The sequence below is a fragment of the Physeter macrocephalus genome, chromosome 5 (assembly GCF_002837175.3).
Source record: "Physeter macrocephalus isolate SW-GA chromosome 5, ASM283717v5, whole genome shotgun sequence".
Taxonomy (NCBI): domain Eukaryota; kingdom Metazoa; phylum Chordata; class Mammalia; order Artiodactyla; family Physeteridae; genus Physeter; species Physeter macrocephalus.
This window is the reverse complement of record NC_041218.1, coordinates 102,506,411-102,523,470: the sequence shown is the minus strand read 5'-3', so window position 1 is coordinate 102,523,470 and position 17,060 is coordinate 102,506,411. Positions and strand designations below refer to the sequence as shown.

The following is a 17,060-nucleotide window of genomic DNA, read 5'->3' as shown; positions in this document are numbered from 1 at the left end:
TTGTTTGTTTTTTCCCCCAATTAAGCCTTTATTTATTCTACTACACCCATAACAGAGTACTTTATAAACTTATTCAAAATTACAACGCTAGTAAGTCAAGGAGCATGGATTAGAATTTAGATCTTTTTAATTAAAAGCCCACATATTCCTTTTTAAAATTTTCACTTACAAATTCCTTTTTTCTTTTTACATTTTGCACCATGCAGCTCCTCACTAAAGGAAAATAGGAGACTCCTGTCTGCACAGGACTAGAACTCCCCTCTCTGGTGATTAGTAGGTGTCTTTGGTTGTCACTGTAGAAAGTAAAACACGTATGGATTCCAGTTTGTGAATTTAGGTGCAGGCATGTTTCCAAAATAATCAATTCCATGTCTCATTTTAAAATGGCAGTGTTGTTCTAGACAGTTGGTAGATTGTCCATTTTTCTCTATTTTCCCAGAAAAAGGTTTTAACAGTGGCTTTTGAACCCTGTTTTAAAAGTGATCATACCCTTAAGGGAAACATAATCATATGAGAATCACACCAATAAAAAATAATTTAGATTTAGGTGTTTAGTTTAATTTTGCTAGATACTGGAGGGTTCCTTGAGAGAATCACAAATCATAAAATTTACAACTCATCTGCTTTTAAAGTGAAGAACATGGAAACACTCTTTCATGAGGATCCTATGTAGAAATGGGTGTCAGCGTTCTCCTCCCGGTTGATAGCAGCGGTGTGCCAGAGATGGTCTCGCGAGGCCGGCTGCGCACACCACTCCCCAGCGGTGCCGGCCTAGCCGTGCGGAGGCTCCACGTGTGGTTTCATCTGGACAGCTGTCAGAACAACGTACACAAGAACTTTCAAAATGTCACTTAAAGGGAACTCCACTCTCATGATGAAGAATAAAGCACAGTTCTCCTCCGGAAAATCATTTCAAAACCTCAAGGAAAACAGAAAACAGACACCCAGCTTCTCTGATGAGACGCGGAGACTTCTGGAGCCCTGCGCGACAAGTGGACTGAGAACGGACGAAGGAACAAAGGAACAGCAGGTGACCTGACGGGACAGGGATGCCCGCACAAGGCGCCTGAGGAGGAGGATGCCAGCAAGAAGCAAGCCAGGTGTCCTGCAGGACCCTGCACTCGGGAACTTACGGCGCCGTCGATGTCCGTGCCAGACGTGTGTTCGGGTGGGGAGTGAGGTCTGGGCTGCAGGGGAGCTGCTTTGGAAATCCTTGTGCAGCCCAGCTGGGCCTGTGCGGTGAGATCACCGTGCAGGGTGAGGTGACTGCAGGAAACAGTACGCGGTCTGGAGCAGTCAAACCACTTCTTCTGACTCCAGAGAGCCAGGTGGAGAGGAGAGTTGAAGTGGAGCACAGACCTGAAAGCGGGGCTTGGTGACCGTCCACACGGTCAGCGGGAGACCTCCCTGCTGCCACAGCCAGCCTTGCACCAGCACCTTTCCCCGCCCCAGCCGGCAACACGGCCACCACCTCACCTGGGGGAGTGAAGTCTCTCTTTTGGGGAAACAGCTCAGATAAAAGATTTGTAGGTATAGGTATATGGAAGTCCCCATTAAAAAAGGTAGCTAGCTGTCTGTGGTGGTGAATTGTATGTGTTCACTTGGCTGGGCTACGTTGCCCAGATGTTTGGTCAAACATTATCCTGGGTGTGTCTTTGAGGGGGTTTGGGTGATATTTACATTTAAACAGGTGGACTGGTAGTAAAGCAGTTTGCTGTCCACGTTGTGGGTGGGCCCCATCCAGTCAGGTGCCTCCCCTGAGCAAGAGGGACTTGCCCAGCGATGGCCCTCGGTTTCGTGGGCAGCATCAGCAAGGGTTGGTGCAAAGGTCTGCCAGGCCTTAAGTAAGCAGAGAAGTGGATTAATTCTAACTGTGTGTGTTTCTCAGTGTTCTGGGTAATTGATGCTTAACTATATTAGCCACAATGCAGAGGTTTAAAAAAAAGAGAAAAAAAAAAAAGCTCATGGAAACATAAAAATTAAATGCTTTATTTTTGTTTGTTTAAAAGCCAGCAGCAAAAGTGGACCAAGAAACCTTGACAGAAATGGTGAAACCTAGTATTGACTATATGCGCCACAAAAGATTCCGATCTGGGAATTATCCGTCATCCCTAAGCAACGAGACAGACCGACTGGTGCACTGGTGTCACGGGGCCCCCGGTGTCATCTACATGCTCATGCAGGCGTACAAGGTCAGTGCTGCAGGGCGGGTCCTTGGCACCCGACGTGCACAGACACGGTTTTCACCACCAAGTTTTCCGTTTGGTTTTGGTGAGCACATTTGCTTGCAAACTAAAAACATTTTAGAGTTAATATTTTTACTAGTAAACAGAAAGTCTTTTTATTTCACTGTTCATCACCACTATAATTAGAGTTGTAAGTATATGTGTGTGTGTTTTAACAGGGATTATATTCATGTGTAAAAGAAAACCTAGGTGACATAAGTATGAATATCCCATAAGGCAGGAGGCAGTATTATAACCAAAATGCTTTTTATTTGACTTCACATCATTTGATTTCCTTGCTTGAATAAAGCCTTTATTGCTAGATGCTGCTGCAGCTGATTTAGGAGCTTTTAAATTTGAATTTTAAATTATTATAAAATTATTTACAAAAGATCGACGTGGCATTCAAATTTTTACACATATGAGGGGGTATTATTGGAAATTAGGCAGTACCTTTACTGATGAATTGTAGTAGACTCTGTAGACTCTGTAGATCTATCTGGGCACAATATTAAGAATACTGTTGATTTCTCTCCTGGACTTAGAATTATCATGTAAGTTGAAAGCAAACAAGTCTTCTTTTGCAATTTTATTTTTCTTTTAATGCGTCTTTGTAATAGTTGATGTGGGAGATTGCTGCTTATATACCAAAGTATACAAATGTAACCACAATGATTGATTAGTGTTTTGGCAAGGTCTCTTAGTTTTGCAGAAATAGACTTACTGGAGCAGAATTCATATGTCTACCTGAAAATTACAGAAGAACTGGTCCCTGAATCAATTTTATTTTCCTTTTGTCATTAACTATAATAAATTATTTAGAAAAATTGTGGGGAATTACCTTTCATGATTTAGGCTGATTTCTCAGAATTTTTTAGTCCTACAACAATAACACCAAAAAATATTCACATAATATAAAAGTCAGGTACAAGCATTCAAGAAAATAACTCAGAAAGTTATGATGTTTGATGAGAGGAAAGCACGGCGAAGTATACTTTTTGGAGATCTGAAGAACTTAATGATTCATCTTAGCAGTACCTCAGCTTTTAAATTAGAACAGACTTCTGTTCAAATCACTGCCTCCCCTTTTCTAGAGCTTTAGAGGAAATGTAACTTCAGTGACAGAGATAAGTCTGTAATATTATAAATATCCAACCATAGTATCTGAGCACAGTACTGACAGCACAAACAGGAATCCTTTGGTATTCAAAACAGATGTTTGACTGTTAAAAGCTGAAAGCTTCTATTCGTCAAACTCCTTTTCCCTTTTGCTTTAAAGAGGATCAGCTATAGAGGTGGGCACTCCTGGTGGCTGGTAGTCTTGGCTTCTGGGGGTCTCCCCACTCCTGCTTTAGCAGCTGAGCTGTGGGCAGTAAGAAGTGGTCAGGAGCCAGGGCTCTGAGTGGGCCCTTGTCCTGGGCAGTTCCATTTCCATTAGCCCTGCCGACCGTGGCCACCGTCTGCTTCCACCGCTGCCGGTACCAAGGGAGCAAGTGCCACAGACCCCTGCTAGTGGCAGGGCCACCGCGTCTCAGCCCGGCTCTGCCTGCAGGGCTTCCGCTCCAGAGACCACTGGGTGCCTGTCCCCCCACCACACACTGATTCCAAAACAGAAGTTCCTCTTTTCTAGAAGCATGGACAATGACAGTAAGATCCCATACTTAGTCACTAAAACTTAACTTTGTCCTTGTACTTCAGAATTCCCAAACGTGAGGAAGGGGAGGAATAGCAGGATCTTCTGGGGCAGAAGGTGTAATGGTGGTTTGAAGAAGCATAGATAATGTAGTTTTACAGTTGGGGGTGAAAATATGTCTTCAGAGTGTAAGTTAGTGAAGTATGAAATTTGTATTTGGCCAGGACAGGGGGTGGCACAAAGCTAGAGAAACACAGCGCTAGACTCTGTTTTCTCTCAAGTTATTGTTAACTCAGATTAAGAGAGTCCTTGTCCATTGAAGCCGTCTCTCAAAATGAGGAAATGTTTAAATTTTGTGTAATAACAAGCTTTCAGCAGTTTCTTATGCTGGCACATAAAGTTGTAAGTTCTTCAGGAGCACTTAGGAAGGCATGAGGTGTTCAAGTATTTTAAAAATATATTAATATCTTTCACAAATAAAACTATAATTTGAGTCCAGATTCACACTAAATTTGTTTTCCCTTCCTGTAGATGCTAATCACATTTCACGTAGGGTGTACTCTTCTTGGTATGAACATGTATTATTCGCAGTTATGTAGTATTGTAGATGGTCTTGGAAAAAATGTCAAGATTTTTAACAATATTTCTATGCTGTATTAGGAATTTTGTTACTTGCAAATGATTTCCTAACAATTACATTTGTGGACCTTATAGCTGGACTCCATTTTGATAAATAGTTACAATCAGTTCTTAATTATCTGACAGTAATTACAGGTTATGGTAACAAATTTTACCACCTTCTAACCACACATTTAGGCCCTAGGGCATTAGCAGTTTGTGTGGACTCAGCCACTAATAAACAAATGCTAACATTGGTCAAATAAAATTATATTTGGAAAAGTAAATATGTTGCCAAGGAAAACCAGGTAAGTCATACCAAAGTGATATCAAAGTAATCCTTTGATTCTGGGCTAAATGTGTGAAACAACCATACCTTCCCCTCCTGCACCCACAAGCCTGCTCTGAAATTCCCACAATACAACTGGGTTAGAATGCGTCCTGATGGTCGCCTCTTCACTGTCCATCAGAAAATGTTTTCATATGAATTATTTTCCAAAAGCTCATTTGTAAGTTGATTATTTCTAACATGGACTGTCTTTCTAGGTGGTGTATATCAGGATCACCTGGAGAGATTATTTTCAAACTATATTTTCTTTCCTTCTTAAGATTCTGGTACCTTCCTAATATGAAGCATCATTTATAAACGTACCACAGTTTATGCCTTTGTTTTTCGGTTGTTTCTAGTTTTTTGCTATTGTGAATAAGCTATAGTGAACATTCTTGTACAGATCTTTTCGTAGACATATGTTTGCATTTCTTTGGGGCTAATAACTAGGAGTAGAATTCCTTGATTAGAAGATAGCTTTTTTGGTTTCATAAGACACTGCCAGACCTTTTCTCAAAGGGCTGTACCGGTTTACATTCCATGAGCAGTGTAAACAGAGTTCCAGTCGCTCCACACCTCTGCTAACACTTGGTGTTGAAAGTCATCTTGATTTTATTCTGGTGGTATTTCATTGTGGCTTTAATTTGTGCCTTCCTGGTGGTTAATGATGTCGAGCAATTTTGCTTGCGCTCATGGGTTGTTTGTACAGTTGACCCTTGAACAACATGGGTTTGAACTGCGTGGGGCCACTTATACATGGATTTTTTCAGTAAATACAGTACTGTGGTACCACACGGTATGCAGTGTGGTGAATACAGGGATGCAGAACGGCATACAGAGAGAGCCCATTGTAAAGTTACACAAGGGTTTTCAACGAGGTGGGGGCTGGCACCCCAACCCCCCAACTGTGTATCTGTTCACATCTTTTACCCACATTGTTTTATGTATTTATTGTTTTCCTTTTATTATGGAGTCATAAAAATTCTTCGTATGTTCTGGTTGTAAGTCCTTTTGTCAGATACGTTTTAGAAATAATTTCTCCCAGTCTGTAGTTGGCCTAATCATGTTCTTTATGGCATCTTCTAATGAATAGAGTTTTAAATTCTGGTAAAATCTGCCTTATCAGTGTGTTTTCTGTAATGGTAGCTACTTTCTGTATCTTGTCTGAGAAATTTTTAGTTACTCCCAGGTTATATAGATAATATTCTCCTATATGCTTCATGGATTTAGATTTTACATTTAGAACTGTCTCAAATTAAGTTTTGTGTATTATGTGAAGTAAGGAGTGAAGTACTTCTTTTAACCATAGGACTATCTGATTGTTCCCACATCATTTGATTTCCCCATTGATTGATTTGGTACCTGTAGAGGCACTAGTTCAAAAGTCAAATGACCTATTAGGTGTAGGTTTATTTCTGGGCTCTCTGTTCTGTTTCTTGGCCTCTTTATCTGTCACTGTGATACCATGCTGTTTGGATTACTTGAGCCTTACTCTAAGTTTTGACGTCAGGTAATTTAAGACTTCAGCTTTGTTCTTCTTTTTCAAAATTGCTTTAAATATTCTAGATCCTTTGCATTCCCGTATAAGTTTTAGAAATTAGTTTGTCAGCAAAAGAGGCCTATTGGGATTATGACTGAGATTGCATTCAATCTGTAGAACAGTTTTGGTAGAATTGATACCAATATTGAGTGTTCTTATCCACAAATATGGTATATCTCTCCACTTTTTACATTTTCTTTGATTTATGTCAGCAATGTTTTATAGTTTTTGATGTCTTTATATTTAAAGTGTGTGTCTTCATAGTTGGGAGTTGTCTAGCAGTGCAGTCTAACAACCTCAACCTTTAATTTGGAATGTTTAGTTCATATGTAGTTAATTATTTATGTGGTTGGATTTAGCTCTGCCATTTTTCCATATGGCTTCTATTGGCTACATCTTGGAACTCTTTTCTCCTCCTCTGTTTTTTCTCTCTTGCCTTTTTAGGGAGGTAGGAGAGAGTAACTGAATATTTTCTGGAATTCCATTTTAATTTCTCCATTGACTCTTTTAAACTATATCTATTTGTATGTTTTTTTAGTGGTTGCTAAATATACATCTTTAACATTGCAATATACATCCTTAACTTTTCACAGTCTGCTTAGAATTAACAGTGTACACTTCATATAAAATGTAAGAAAATAGTAAGTGCCTAGTTCTCTTGACAGCAGTTCTGTACATCTTTATTACATGTCAGATGTATCAACAAATGTTATAAACCCCCAGTATAGTTTTATAATTTTTGCTTTTTAAATAGTCCTATGTATTTTAAAGAAATTAAGACAAGCAAAGAAGATGGTCTTTGATATTTATTTGTATATTTCCTCTTTTCAGTGCTCTTCATTCCTTCTTGAAGGTCCAGATTTCTATCAACTATCATTTCCTTCAGCCCAGAGAACTTCCTTTAGTATTTCTTATAGTCCAGGTTTGGTGACAGCACATTTATCACTTATCTTAAATTTGTCTTTATTTCACTTTCATTATTATTATTATTATTTTTAATGGAAAAATAAAGGACAGTATATTTTAGTTGTAGTGCATACATTTGGATCCCAACTCATTGCTCAACAGTCCCGTGCCTCCGGCCCCGTCTCGGGTGGTGAGTGCCATATGGACACCATGTTCTGCCTGGCGCCACCCACTTGAATGCACCAGTCGGAACTCCTTAGGCCTGGCTTTCATTGATTCAGCGGATTACTTAGAGGATGATCCATTGTCAAAGAGATGATTCTTGCAAGGAATGCATGTCTGGCAAACAGCCTCTAGTTTGTAGATTGTTGTGGAATCTGTGGTAACAAGGATTCTGTATCTTCCTCTAATTTAAGAAAATTTCTTGCAGTTCTCTGTGATGATGACGTGTGGTTCTTGACTTCCAAATGAACTGATACAATTCTAACAGTAGAATTCCTACTGTTACATATTCCTGTGGCACTGGTGCAGTTTGTACCGAATTGCGTTATAGTTTTCAAGGTGAGCTTGACATTTCGGGATTACTAGTACATCTGCTTTACATACCAGGGAACTTTTCCTAATATAGGTGAAAGTTTTGGTTACTTCCTGGTTGTTCCTACAATGGTGATTTCCACGGGCAAAATCTGAAACAGTCCCTCTGGGGGTGGTGCTTCAATCTTCCTTCCACATCTTGTGGTGGTTTGTGAAGAATGCTATCCTTACCGTGAACATCTAGATCAATTCTGTGGACATTTCTTTATTATTCCAAAAACTGCAGAGAACAGGGGTTTTGTAATAACTGATCCAGAAATTCCCTTGCACTTTAGGAATGCCTAATAATAAGCAAACACAATGAGAGAGGTGAATATTACCCCGTACTTAAGAAAACTCAACTCTGCTGCCCCATCAAATTGGCTACTAAGTCTAAATGGAAGATGTAAAAAAAATTGAAGTGGAAAATTGTGAAGGATTCCTTCTCTCCAAGACCTACAGTGGAAATGCCTCTTAGAAATTAGTTTTTTAATTAACTACTAAAATACTGTAAGTTTAATCTCCTAATAAATTGAGTATTGTTACTGGAAGAGGTCTTGTAAATGAATCAGCTGAAACGTCACTTCTACTTATGAGAATAAAAAGAAAATGTTAAGTAGTGTTATTAACTTCCTGTCGTGTTTGTTTCTTGGCAAGTCCATACCCTCTTACCAGTCCCGTTTCACCGAATATGAGCTCATTTTTCCTTTTTTGATATTTTCCTTGAAGGCTTTAATTTTAGTGGTTGAAATCATCTTAAAGAAGATAAAGGAAATACTGGATAAAAAGATGAAAGCGTTAAGAAGGAAGGGAAAAACCTTCATTTCTTTGGAGCAGACATTGTTATTCACGGTGTTTATGAAGAAATGATAAACACCACGGCAGTAAGACAGATAATGACTTGCATCCCACAGGCTGTTGCACGTAGTCATGTATTAAAGGCCATAAAAAAACAAGACCAACCCAGCTTTCCCTGGGAAAAGCGTAAGAAGCAGAGGGAACAAGGTCAGACTCTTACAGCTCAATATGGAAAATCACACCAGATGTTAAAAGTTCTGGATTCTCCTTCATACCATGAAATCCACAGCAGGGTTAAACAGAGGGGAGAGAGGGGCAAGGTCTCGGTGACCAGGTCTGAGGAAGGGACAGGGTGTGTTCTAGTCCACAGTGGTTCAGAAGAGTTAGGTTCACTCTATGAAGGGTTAGATGTGAAACAGTGTGTTGTCTCAGAGGGCTGTGGTTCCACTGGCTCCTACTCGTCACTCTCTTATTTTTTTTTATTGAAGTAGAGTTGATTTACAGTGTTGTGTTGGTTTCAGGTGTACAGCAAAGTGAGTCAGAGATATGATTTATATCCTTTTTCAGATTCTTTTCCCTTATAGATTATTACAAGATAGTGAGTGTAGTTCCCTGTGCCATACAGTAGGACCTTGTTGTTTATCTATTTTATATATAGTAGTGTGTGTATGTTAATCCTCAACTCCTAAAATTTATCTCTCCCCCCTTCCCCCTTTGGTAACCATAAGTTTGTTTTCTATGTCTGTGAGTGTGTTTCTGTTTCATAGATAAGTTCATTTGTGTCATATTTTAGATTCCACATATAAGTGATATCATGTGGCATTTGTCTTTCTCTTTCTAACTTACTTCTCTTAGTGTGATAATCTCTAGGTCCATCCATGTTGCTGCAGGTGGCATTATTTTCTTATTTTTTTATGGCTGAGTAGTATTCCATTGTATATATGTACCACATCTTCTTTATCCATTCATCTGTTTATGGACATTTAGGTTACTTCCATGTCTTGGCTATTGTAAATTACACCTTCATTCTTTGAGGATATTTTTGCTGAATATCTACGCTGACAGTTGTTTTTTTTCCCTTCAGTTCTTTAAAGACACTGTCTTCTGGCCTTCACTATTTCTAGGATGTTAGTCATTCTTTATATTGTTCTCTTATAAGTAGTCTGTTTTCTCTGGAAGCTTTTGTGATTTCCTCTTTGGTTTTCAATATTTTTATCATGTACCCATGTGTATCTGTTTGTATTTATCCTGCTTGAGAGCCTTTAAGCTTCTTGAACTTGTAATTGTATGTCTTCCACTACATTTGGTAAATGTTAGGCCTTTACTTTCCAACAGGTCTCTGAGGCTTTTGTTTTTAGTTTCTTTTCTTTTCTGTAATTCAGATTGTATAATTTCTGTTTATTTAGCTACATATTCACTAGTGAGTTCTTCTCTATTAAGCCTTACTCAATAAGTTTTTTTTTTTTTTTTTTTGTGGTATGCGGGCCTCTCTCTGCTGTGGCCCAAGTTTTTAATTTCATCTGTTGGTGTTTTTTCAGTTCCTGAATACCTATTTCTTTTTATAGTAATGTTTCTCTGAGATTTCCAAACCACTCATTGATAATGTGTTTAGTTTCTTTTTCATCCTTAAAGATTTTTAATAACTGCCCCAAATGCTTGTCTCTGTTTTCAACATTTGGTCGTCTCAGCATCAGTTCATTTTCTAATGTGAGCAGACAGACTCAGAGAAGTTACGATGACTCACCCAAAGTTACTCGGTCAGTTGTAGTGGAAGGGGGAGTCCAACCATGTCTTCCGACTCCAGATCTCTTGTGTCTTCCTCTGCATCGCACTGTCTCTTCAAACTTCCTGTCATGACATTTCCCAGGGAAATTTACAATTTGAGAGAGGTAATGTGGATCAGTAAATAGATTTTCTGGCCAAGTTATAATGGCTACAATGTAGAGAAGATAAATCTGGGAGCTTCACTGTTCGTTAAATTTTCAAATGTCCCACTATTTTTTTTTTAAAGGAATATTTATTTATTTGTTTATTTATTTATGGCTGCGTTGGGTCTTCGTTGCTGCGCGTGGGCTTTCTCTAGTTGAGGCCAGCGGGGGCTACTCTTGGTTGCGGTGCGTGGGCTGCTCATTGCAGTGGCTTCTCTTGTTGCAGAGCACGGGCTCTAGAGTGCAGGCTCAGTAGTTGTGGCTCGTGGGCTCTAGAGCGCAGGCTCAGTAGTTGCGGCGCTCGGGCTTAGCTGCTCTGCAGCATGTGGGATCCTCCTGGACCAGGGCTCAAACCCATGTCTCCTGCATTGGCAGGAGGATTCTCAACCCCTGCGCTACCAGGGAAGCCCCTCAAATGTCCCACTATTCAGAGTAGCTCCTCACGTGGAGCACGAGTGATGGTAGTGGGCGTGGTGGGCGTGCTGCGGGCACGCGCCAGGGAAGGAGGGTCAAGCTCGCTGTGTGGGGTGCCTCTAGCAGCTTCAGTCTCACCAGGGAGACAGGGACAACGGGAAAGAAGTCCGATTGATTTCACGTACCCCTGGGTGACCATCAGGAAGGAGCCAGTCAGGTTTTCTTTAGGACTGGCCTTACTCTCGGTGTGATTTTATGACATAGCCTCCAAAACAGTCTCCTTTCACCTGTCAGCTTTGACCTAATCTTTTTTAGGATGGGAAAAAGGTTCCTTTTATAATTCATTTTAAGAGGCTTAAGATGCAAATGAGAGGATGAAATATTTGTGCTGGCATGATAACACAGAAAGGATGGTAGTTAATGGCAGCTCAGAAGTAGCACTAACCGTGTGCCAGGCAGTGTTCTAAGAGCTTCGTGTATGTTATTTCATTTTAACACAACAAGCCGCTGAGATGAAGAAGTGGTATCTTTTTATAGTTCATGAAGACGTAAGAGGTGACTTGTCCTCGGTCACATTTAAAAGGTGACAGAGCTGAGATTCACACTCAGGGACCCCGGAGTCCACGTCTCAGCGGCTTTTATGACTGAGAGGCTTGCTCCTGACCCTGGCGACGTTCTGCACAGGAGCAGTGACTGAAACGCGGGTCTGCCTCTTTCCCCTTCTGGCCACGGCAGACGCTGATCACAGTTCAGGCCCTTTGGTTTCCCTGCACCTCAGAGCTTCCTCAGCGGGTGCCCAGGAGTCACCGCTCAGCAGTCACAAGGAGGGTCCCCTTTGCCGCCCCAAGGGGCTCTTCTCCAATGACCTTTTGCCTCTAATCCGTGGTCCAAAACTCATTTGCACTAGAATGGAATGAGCTAGGCAGGGGAGACTGCTAATAACAGATTCAGAGGAGAGGACCAGGGAAAGAAAGTAAATGAAATGAGAGGAGACAGAGAAGAGCGTCAAGGGGAATCTGCGCGGGGTGGGGGGAAGCTTCCTCATGCCGGAGCACTTGCCTCCACCGAGCACATTTGTCCCTCCGTCCCCATAAACCATTGCGTGGAGACGGTGCCACCTGCCGCTGGGGCTGAGGACACTCCGCGGGTTTCCTTGTGACGGTTTGTGACAGCTCGTCGGGTGCGCTGGATGTGTGGCTAAGCTAGGACGTGGAATGTCCCTGACCTGGATGACGGGACAGTGTGGAATCCTCGGCTGCCCTCTGCACGAGTACGAGGGTCACAGCTGCAGCCTACAGGTCCCAGGAGGCACAAGGTGGTTTATTTGTGACAGAGCATCTTACCAAGGAGATCTGGTAGCCTTCCTTATAACTGTTGGAACTTTAGAACTGCTTTTGAAAAACCATGAACTCGAAGGCAGGCGAGGAGGGGAGAGGAGTGGATTGGGCTGCACGGTACCTGGTGCAGTGCTGCTGCCTCTGGGCTTGGTTTACCCGTCATTTCAGGTTTCTGAACGTCGTACAGTTTTCTAAACAGAAAGGGGAAATATTTTGCTAACTCGTTGCATAAGACATCTGTTTAACACTGCTTTGTTTTTCATTGCCCAGGTTTTTAAGGAGGAGAAGTACTTGAAGGATGCCATGGAGTGCAGCGATGTGATTTGGCAGCGAGGTTTGCTGCGGAAGGGCTATGGGATCTGCCATGGGACCGCTGGGAACGGCTACTCTTTCCTTTCCCTTTACCACCTCACGCGAGATAAAAAGTACCTCTACCGCGCTTGCAAGGTAAGGACATCTCTATCCAAACCGCTTCTGAACCCTCCAGGGCACACACACAGCCCAAATACAGCTCTCTCCTCCTTCAGACATGTTTCTCCCAACTCTGCGGTTTCTTCCGCAGAGCTTTGTCTCTGGCGGCCGCGTGCCTTGGCCGTTCCATCTGTACAGTGCAACTAAGGGGTGGAAATGCATTCTGGAGTCCCATGACCTGCTAGGATGCCCTCCTGTGCATTTGTTAGCTTCACGGCTTTGGGGCGCCCCTTCTTCAAGCCTCAGTTTCCTCATCTGTAAAAATACTACCCGCCTCCTAAATTTGTTCCAGGAAGAATTAATTGAGGTGATGGGCAGGTCGTCAGTAGTCGCCCCTGCTTAAAATCCTCCAGTGCTTTCCCACTGCCCGTGGGCGGCCCCCACAGCCCCGTGAGCGGCCCCCACAGCCCCGTGTGCCTCGGTCCCTGCCTGCCTCTCCCCCGCCTTGCCCCATGCGCTCCACGGGGCGCAGCATTCCTGGGGCTTCCCTGAGATCTGCCTGGGGGAGGCGACCTCTGAGGTCTCCCCGCTGACAGAGCCACCAGGGCGCTCACCGTGCGCTTCTGCTTGTTCCTGAGTGCGCTGCACCCTGGACCACGAGCTGCGCGATCTTCCTAGTAACGTCCCGACCCTACCCAGTACCTAGGACGGTGCCGGCGCCAAGGACAGGCTTAATAAATACGCATCAGGTGTGCGAAAATGAACGCACAAAGCAAGACTCAGTAAATGTTTGTTGGTGTTTTTATTACTATACACACTTCACAGCATAAAGTTACAGGAACACAGAAAAAAAGATTGGAGGAAAATGCACCAAAATGTCCAGTGACCCTAGATAGATGGAGGCATTCGGGTGGCTTATTCTGTATATTTATTACTGTTCTGAAGCCTTTTCTCACACGAGATGGAACAGAGCCCTCCGACCGGGTGCCCCGAGACGCGCACGCGGTCTGAGTGGTGCCACGCAGGGTATTGTGGGGATGCGGAGGGCAGGCGCCTGACCCGGGCATCGGGGGTGCCACGTAGGCTGAGACCCAGAGCAGAGCTGGAGCTTGAGCAGGCGGGTGGGAGCGGTGCCGCCAGCCGAGGAAGCTGGCGGGGTGAGCACCCTGGGGCCCGCAGCGTTCCCCTGGCCAGAGCAGAGCAGGGCAGGAGCTGGGGTCAGCGAGGCGAGGGGCAGTTCGGCTGGACGGCAGTCACAGTAGCAGATGGGAAGAAAATACGGGGATTGGGGAAGGCCTCGTGGGGACTGAGGCACAGCTAGTTTTCTAAAGATGTGGAGCTCTTCCGGTGGGCCAGGAAGGCCGGGCAGGGGAGCTAAGCGCACCCCAGTCGGAGAAGAGCCCCTGCAGAGCTCGGAGGCAGGCGCGGCACAGTGCAGCCTGACCCCGAGCACTCAGCACGGGAGGTGCAAGGGCGAGGGGTGAGGTCGGGGGGCCGAGGCCAAAGAAAGCTGGTCCTTCCCCTTAGTCAGTAGATCTGAGCCTTGGTTACACCTTAGAATCACTGGAGCTTTAAAAGAGTGCCTGGACCCCACCCTGGGCCCGGCTCTGCGGGAGCCCAGGCCCCCCGGTGCCAGCTCCTGGGTGGTTCTCATCTGCAGGCGGGGCTTCCCAGAGGTTTGTGATTCATGTCCCGGCTCCTCTCAGAAGGACTGCTGTGGCCACGGTAAATTGGATGAGGTAGAGGTAAACAATTTGGGTTTCTCCAAATTGTTGTTTAATAATTAATGCAAGAAATGTTGAGTTATAAACTAAGGGCATTGGCTGTGATACTAAAGAGTAGAGATTCAGAAACACTTAAGATATTGATATAGCTGATTCACTTTGTTATAAAGTAGAAAGTAACACACCATTGTAAAGCAAGTAGACTCCAATAAAGATGTTTAAAAAAATAAATAAATTCCTCTTGATAGACCCTTTAAAAAAACCCAGATATTGAGCTGAGCCCACAGAATTCAGTGGGGGTTTTTTTTTAATGTGGAGAAGACAGAAATGTATGAATGTCTCTCTGATCTCTGACTGAGGAAACCAGATAGATGGTGGTGCATCAAACAAGCTAGAAGAGTGAGCAGATTTGGAGGGTAGAAAGTTTTATTGTATATGTGCTGAATTTATGATTCTTTATATACATATGACAGAAAATAAGTTACCTTAAGCAAAAAAGGGAAATTTATTACAATGTTATAAAAATCCACTGAAGAGGTTTAAGAAGAAAGGGTCAGGGAGCTCAGAGGAAATCGCTGATGAAGCTGAGGGAGGAGTTTTCAAGACGAACAGGGTGTGGCCAGTGGGCAGTGGGTGGGCCGGCCGGGAGCCGTGGGGAGGCGAGAGGGGAGGGCGGGCTGCGTGTTCAGCGAGGGGCTGGCGGTGAGCCCAGAGGGCATAGCCAGGCCAGCGGTTTCACAGCCAGTGCTTTAATCTGGGCGGAGCGCCTGCAGGGGCAGGAGGCGGTGCTTAGAAAAGACCGAAGGTTGTGGGTTGTGGGATGTCTTACTTCAGTCTTCCCGACACCCTCCCTAGGTAAGTTCCCCTACAGAGGAGGACACGGGCCCAGGCAGGTGGCAGAGCTTGCCGGGTCTCACCTGCCCAGGAGAGGTGGTGCCGAGTCCCTCGGAGCTCACACCCCTGACCACTCTGTTGCCGGGGAGTCTGGTTTCTTTGATTCTTGGTGAATTCACTGCAGTGTCTTATGCGTTCCATTTTCACCAAGTGAGATCCCCGCTCTTAAAAAGAAATGTCTTTCTCCCTAGTTTGCAGAATGGTGCCTAGAATATGGAACGCATGGTTGCCGCATTCCTGACAGACCCTATTCTCTCTTTGAAGGTAAGAGGGAGGGAAGACTCCAGGTTTAAGTATCTGGGTGTGTGCATTTGGTTCTCCTGACTCTTTTCACCATCACAGTTGATCTTAATTAGTAATCGCTGCACAGCTGGTAAATACTGTGAGCAAAGTCGTTCATTGCCGAAAATTATATTGAGTCTCTTTACCTTGCCTGTTTTGTGCTCCTGTGAACTTCTTCCAAGTATCTTTAGATCTTTTGTGACGTGTATAGGCATAGACTGTCTGCTGCTCAGTAATGGAAGAAAATAACAAGTTTACTCCTGTGCATTTCATCGGTAATATTGTGCATGTAGTATTGATCTAGTCACAGCAAACTTGGTTAGTTACTTAAATGTATTTAATTATTTAAGTCATGTAAAGAAGTGTAAATAATTAATATTAGTAATTTAGAAGTATTAGTAAATACAAGTATTAGTAGTTGGAAAAAATAGTGAGAATATTGAAGACAGTTCTGAAAAACAAGAGCAAATGAAAGAAACCAGCAAACACATTGCGAGTCTGCTCCAGGCACACTCAGTACGAAGAATATAATTCAGGAAAACAAAATGGAAGTCGTACAGAGACTCAGATATTCTTTGGTTAGTGTGTGTGTGTGTGTGTGTGTGTGTGTGTGTGTGTGTGTGTGTGTAATGGTAATTTGGAACATAAGCCACAGAAACCAGAGGGCAAACGTTAAACGGTGTTAACGATAAATGGATGGTAACTTTTTAATTACTTGAGAGCCACCTTTTGTAGTAATTCCAACATAAATTTCAGAAGGAATAAATGAATACTTTTTAAAAAATCAAATAATAGATGGGTGTTGAATTTTGTCGGGTGCTTTTCTTGCATCAGTTGATAAGATCATGTGGTTTTTCTTCTTCAGGCCCCTAGCATTGTGGATCATATTGGTTGATTTTCAAATATTAAGCCAATCTTGCATCTCTGGAATAAACCTTACTTGGCCATGGTGTACAATTCTTTTTGTGTATTGCAGAATTATATTTGCTAATATGTTGATGTTTTTCGTGTCTATATTCACGAGGAATATTGGCCTGTAGTTTTCCTTTCTTATACTGTGTTTGTCTGGTTTTGCTATCTGGGTAATACTGGCCTAATAAGCTGTACTGAGAAGTACCTTCTCCCCTGTTTTCTGTAATAGATTGTATATTAATTGGTGGAAGAATTCTCATTTAAATGTTTGGTAGCGTTCTTCAGCGAAACCTTCCTAGCCGAGAGATTTCTTTTTCGGGAGTTTTTAAGTTTACAAATTCAATTTGTTTAATAGGTTACAAGGTTGTTCAAGTTACCTATTTCATATTCAGTGAGTTTTAGTAGTTTGTGTTTTCAAGATACTGCTCCAGTTCAGCTGCGGGGTTAAATTTATGTGCGTAAAGCTTTGGTAGTAGTCCTTCATTATCTTCTTGATGTCTGAATTGTCTGTAGTGCTATGCCGTGTTTTATTTCTGC

The 17,060-nt window shown here is 42.9% G+C and overlaps 1 protein-coding gene across 1 annotated transcript in view; it reads left to right on the top strand.

The window, feature by feature from the left end:
- Positions 1-17,060, top strand: part of LANCL2 (LanC like glutathione S-transferase 2) — a 58,198-nt gene that overhangs the window by 39,899 nt on the left and 1,239 nt on the right. The window contains exons 6-8 of the mRNA XM_024115075.3: positions 2,010-2,192; positions 12,571-12,747; positions 15,521-15,593. Coding sequence (XP_023970843.1) covers positions 2,010-2,192; positions 12,571-12,747; positions 15,521-15,593 — 433 coding nt within the window. The remainder of the gene's footprint in view (positions 1-2,009; positions 2,193-12,570; positions 12,748-15,520; positions 15,594-17,060) is intronic.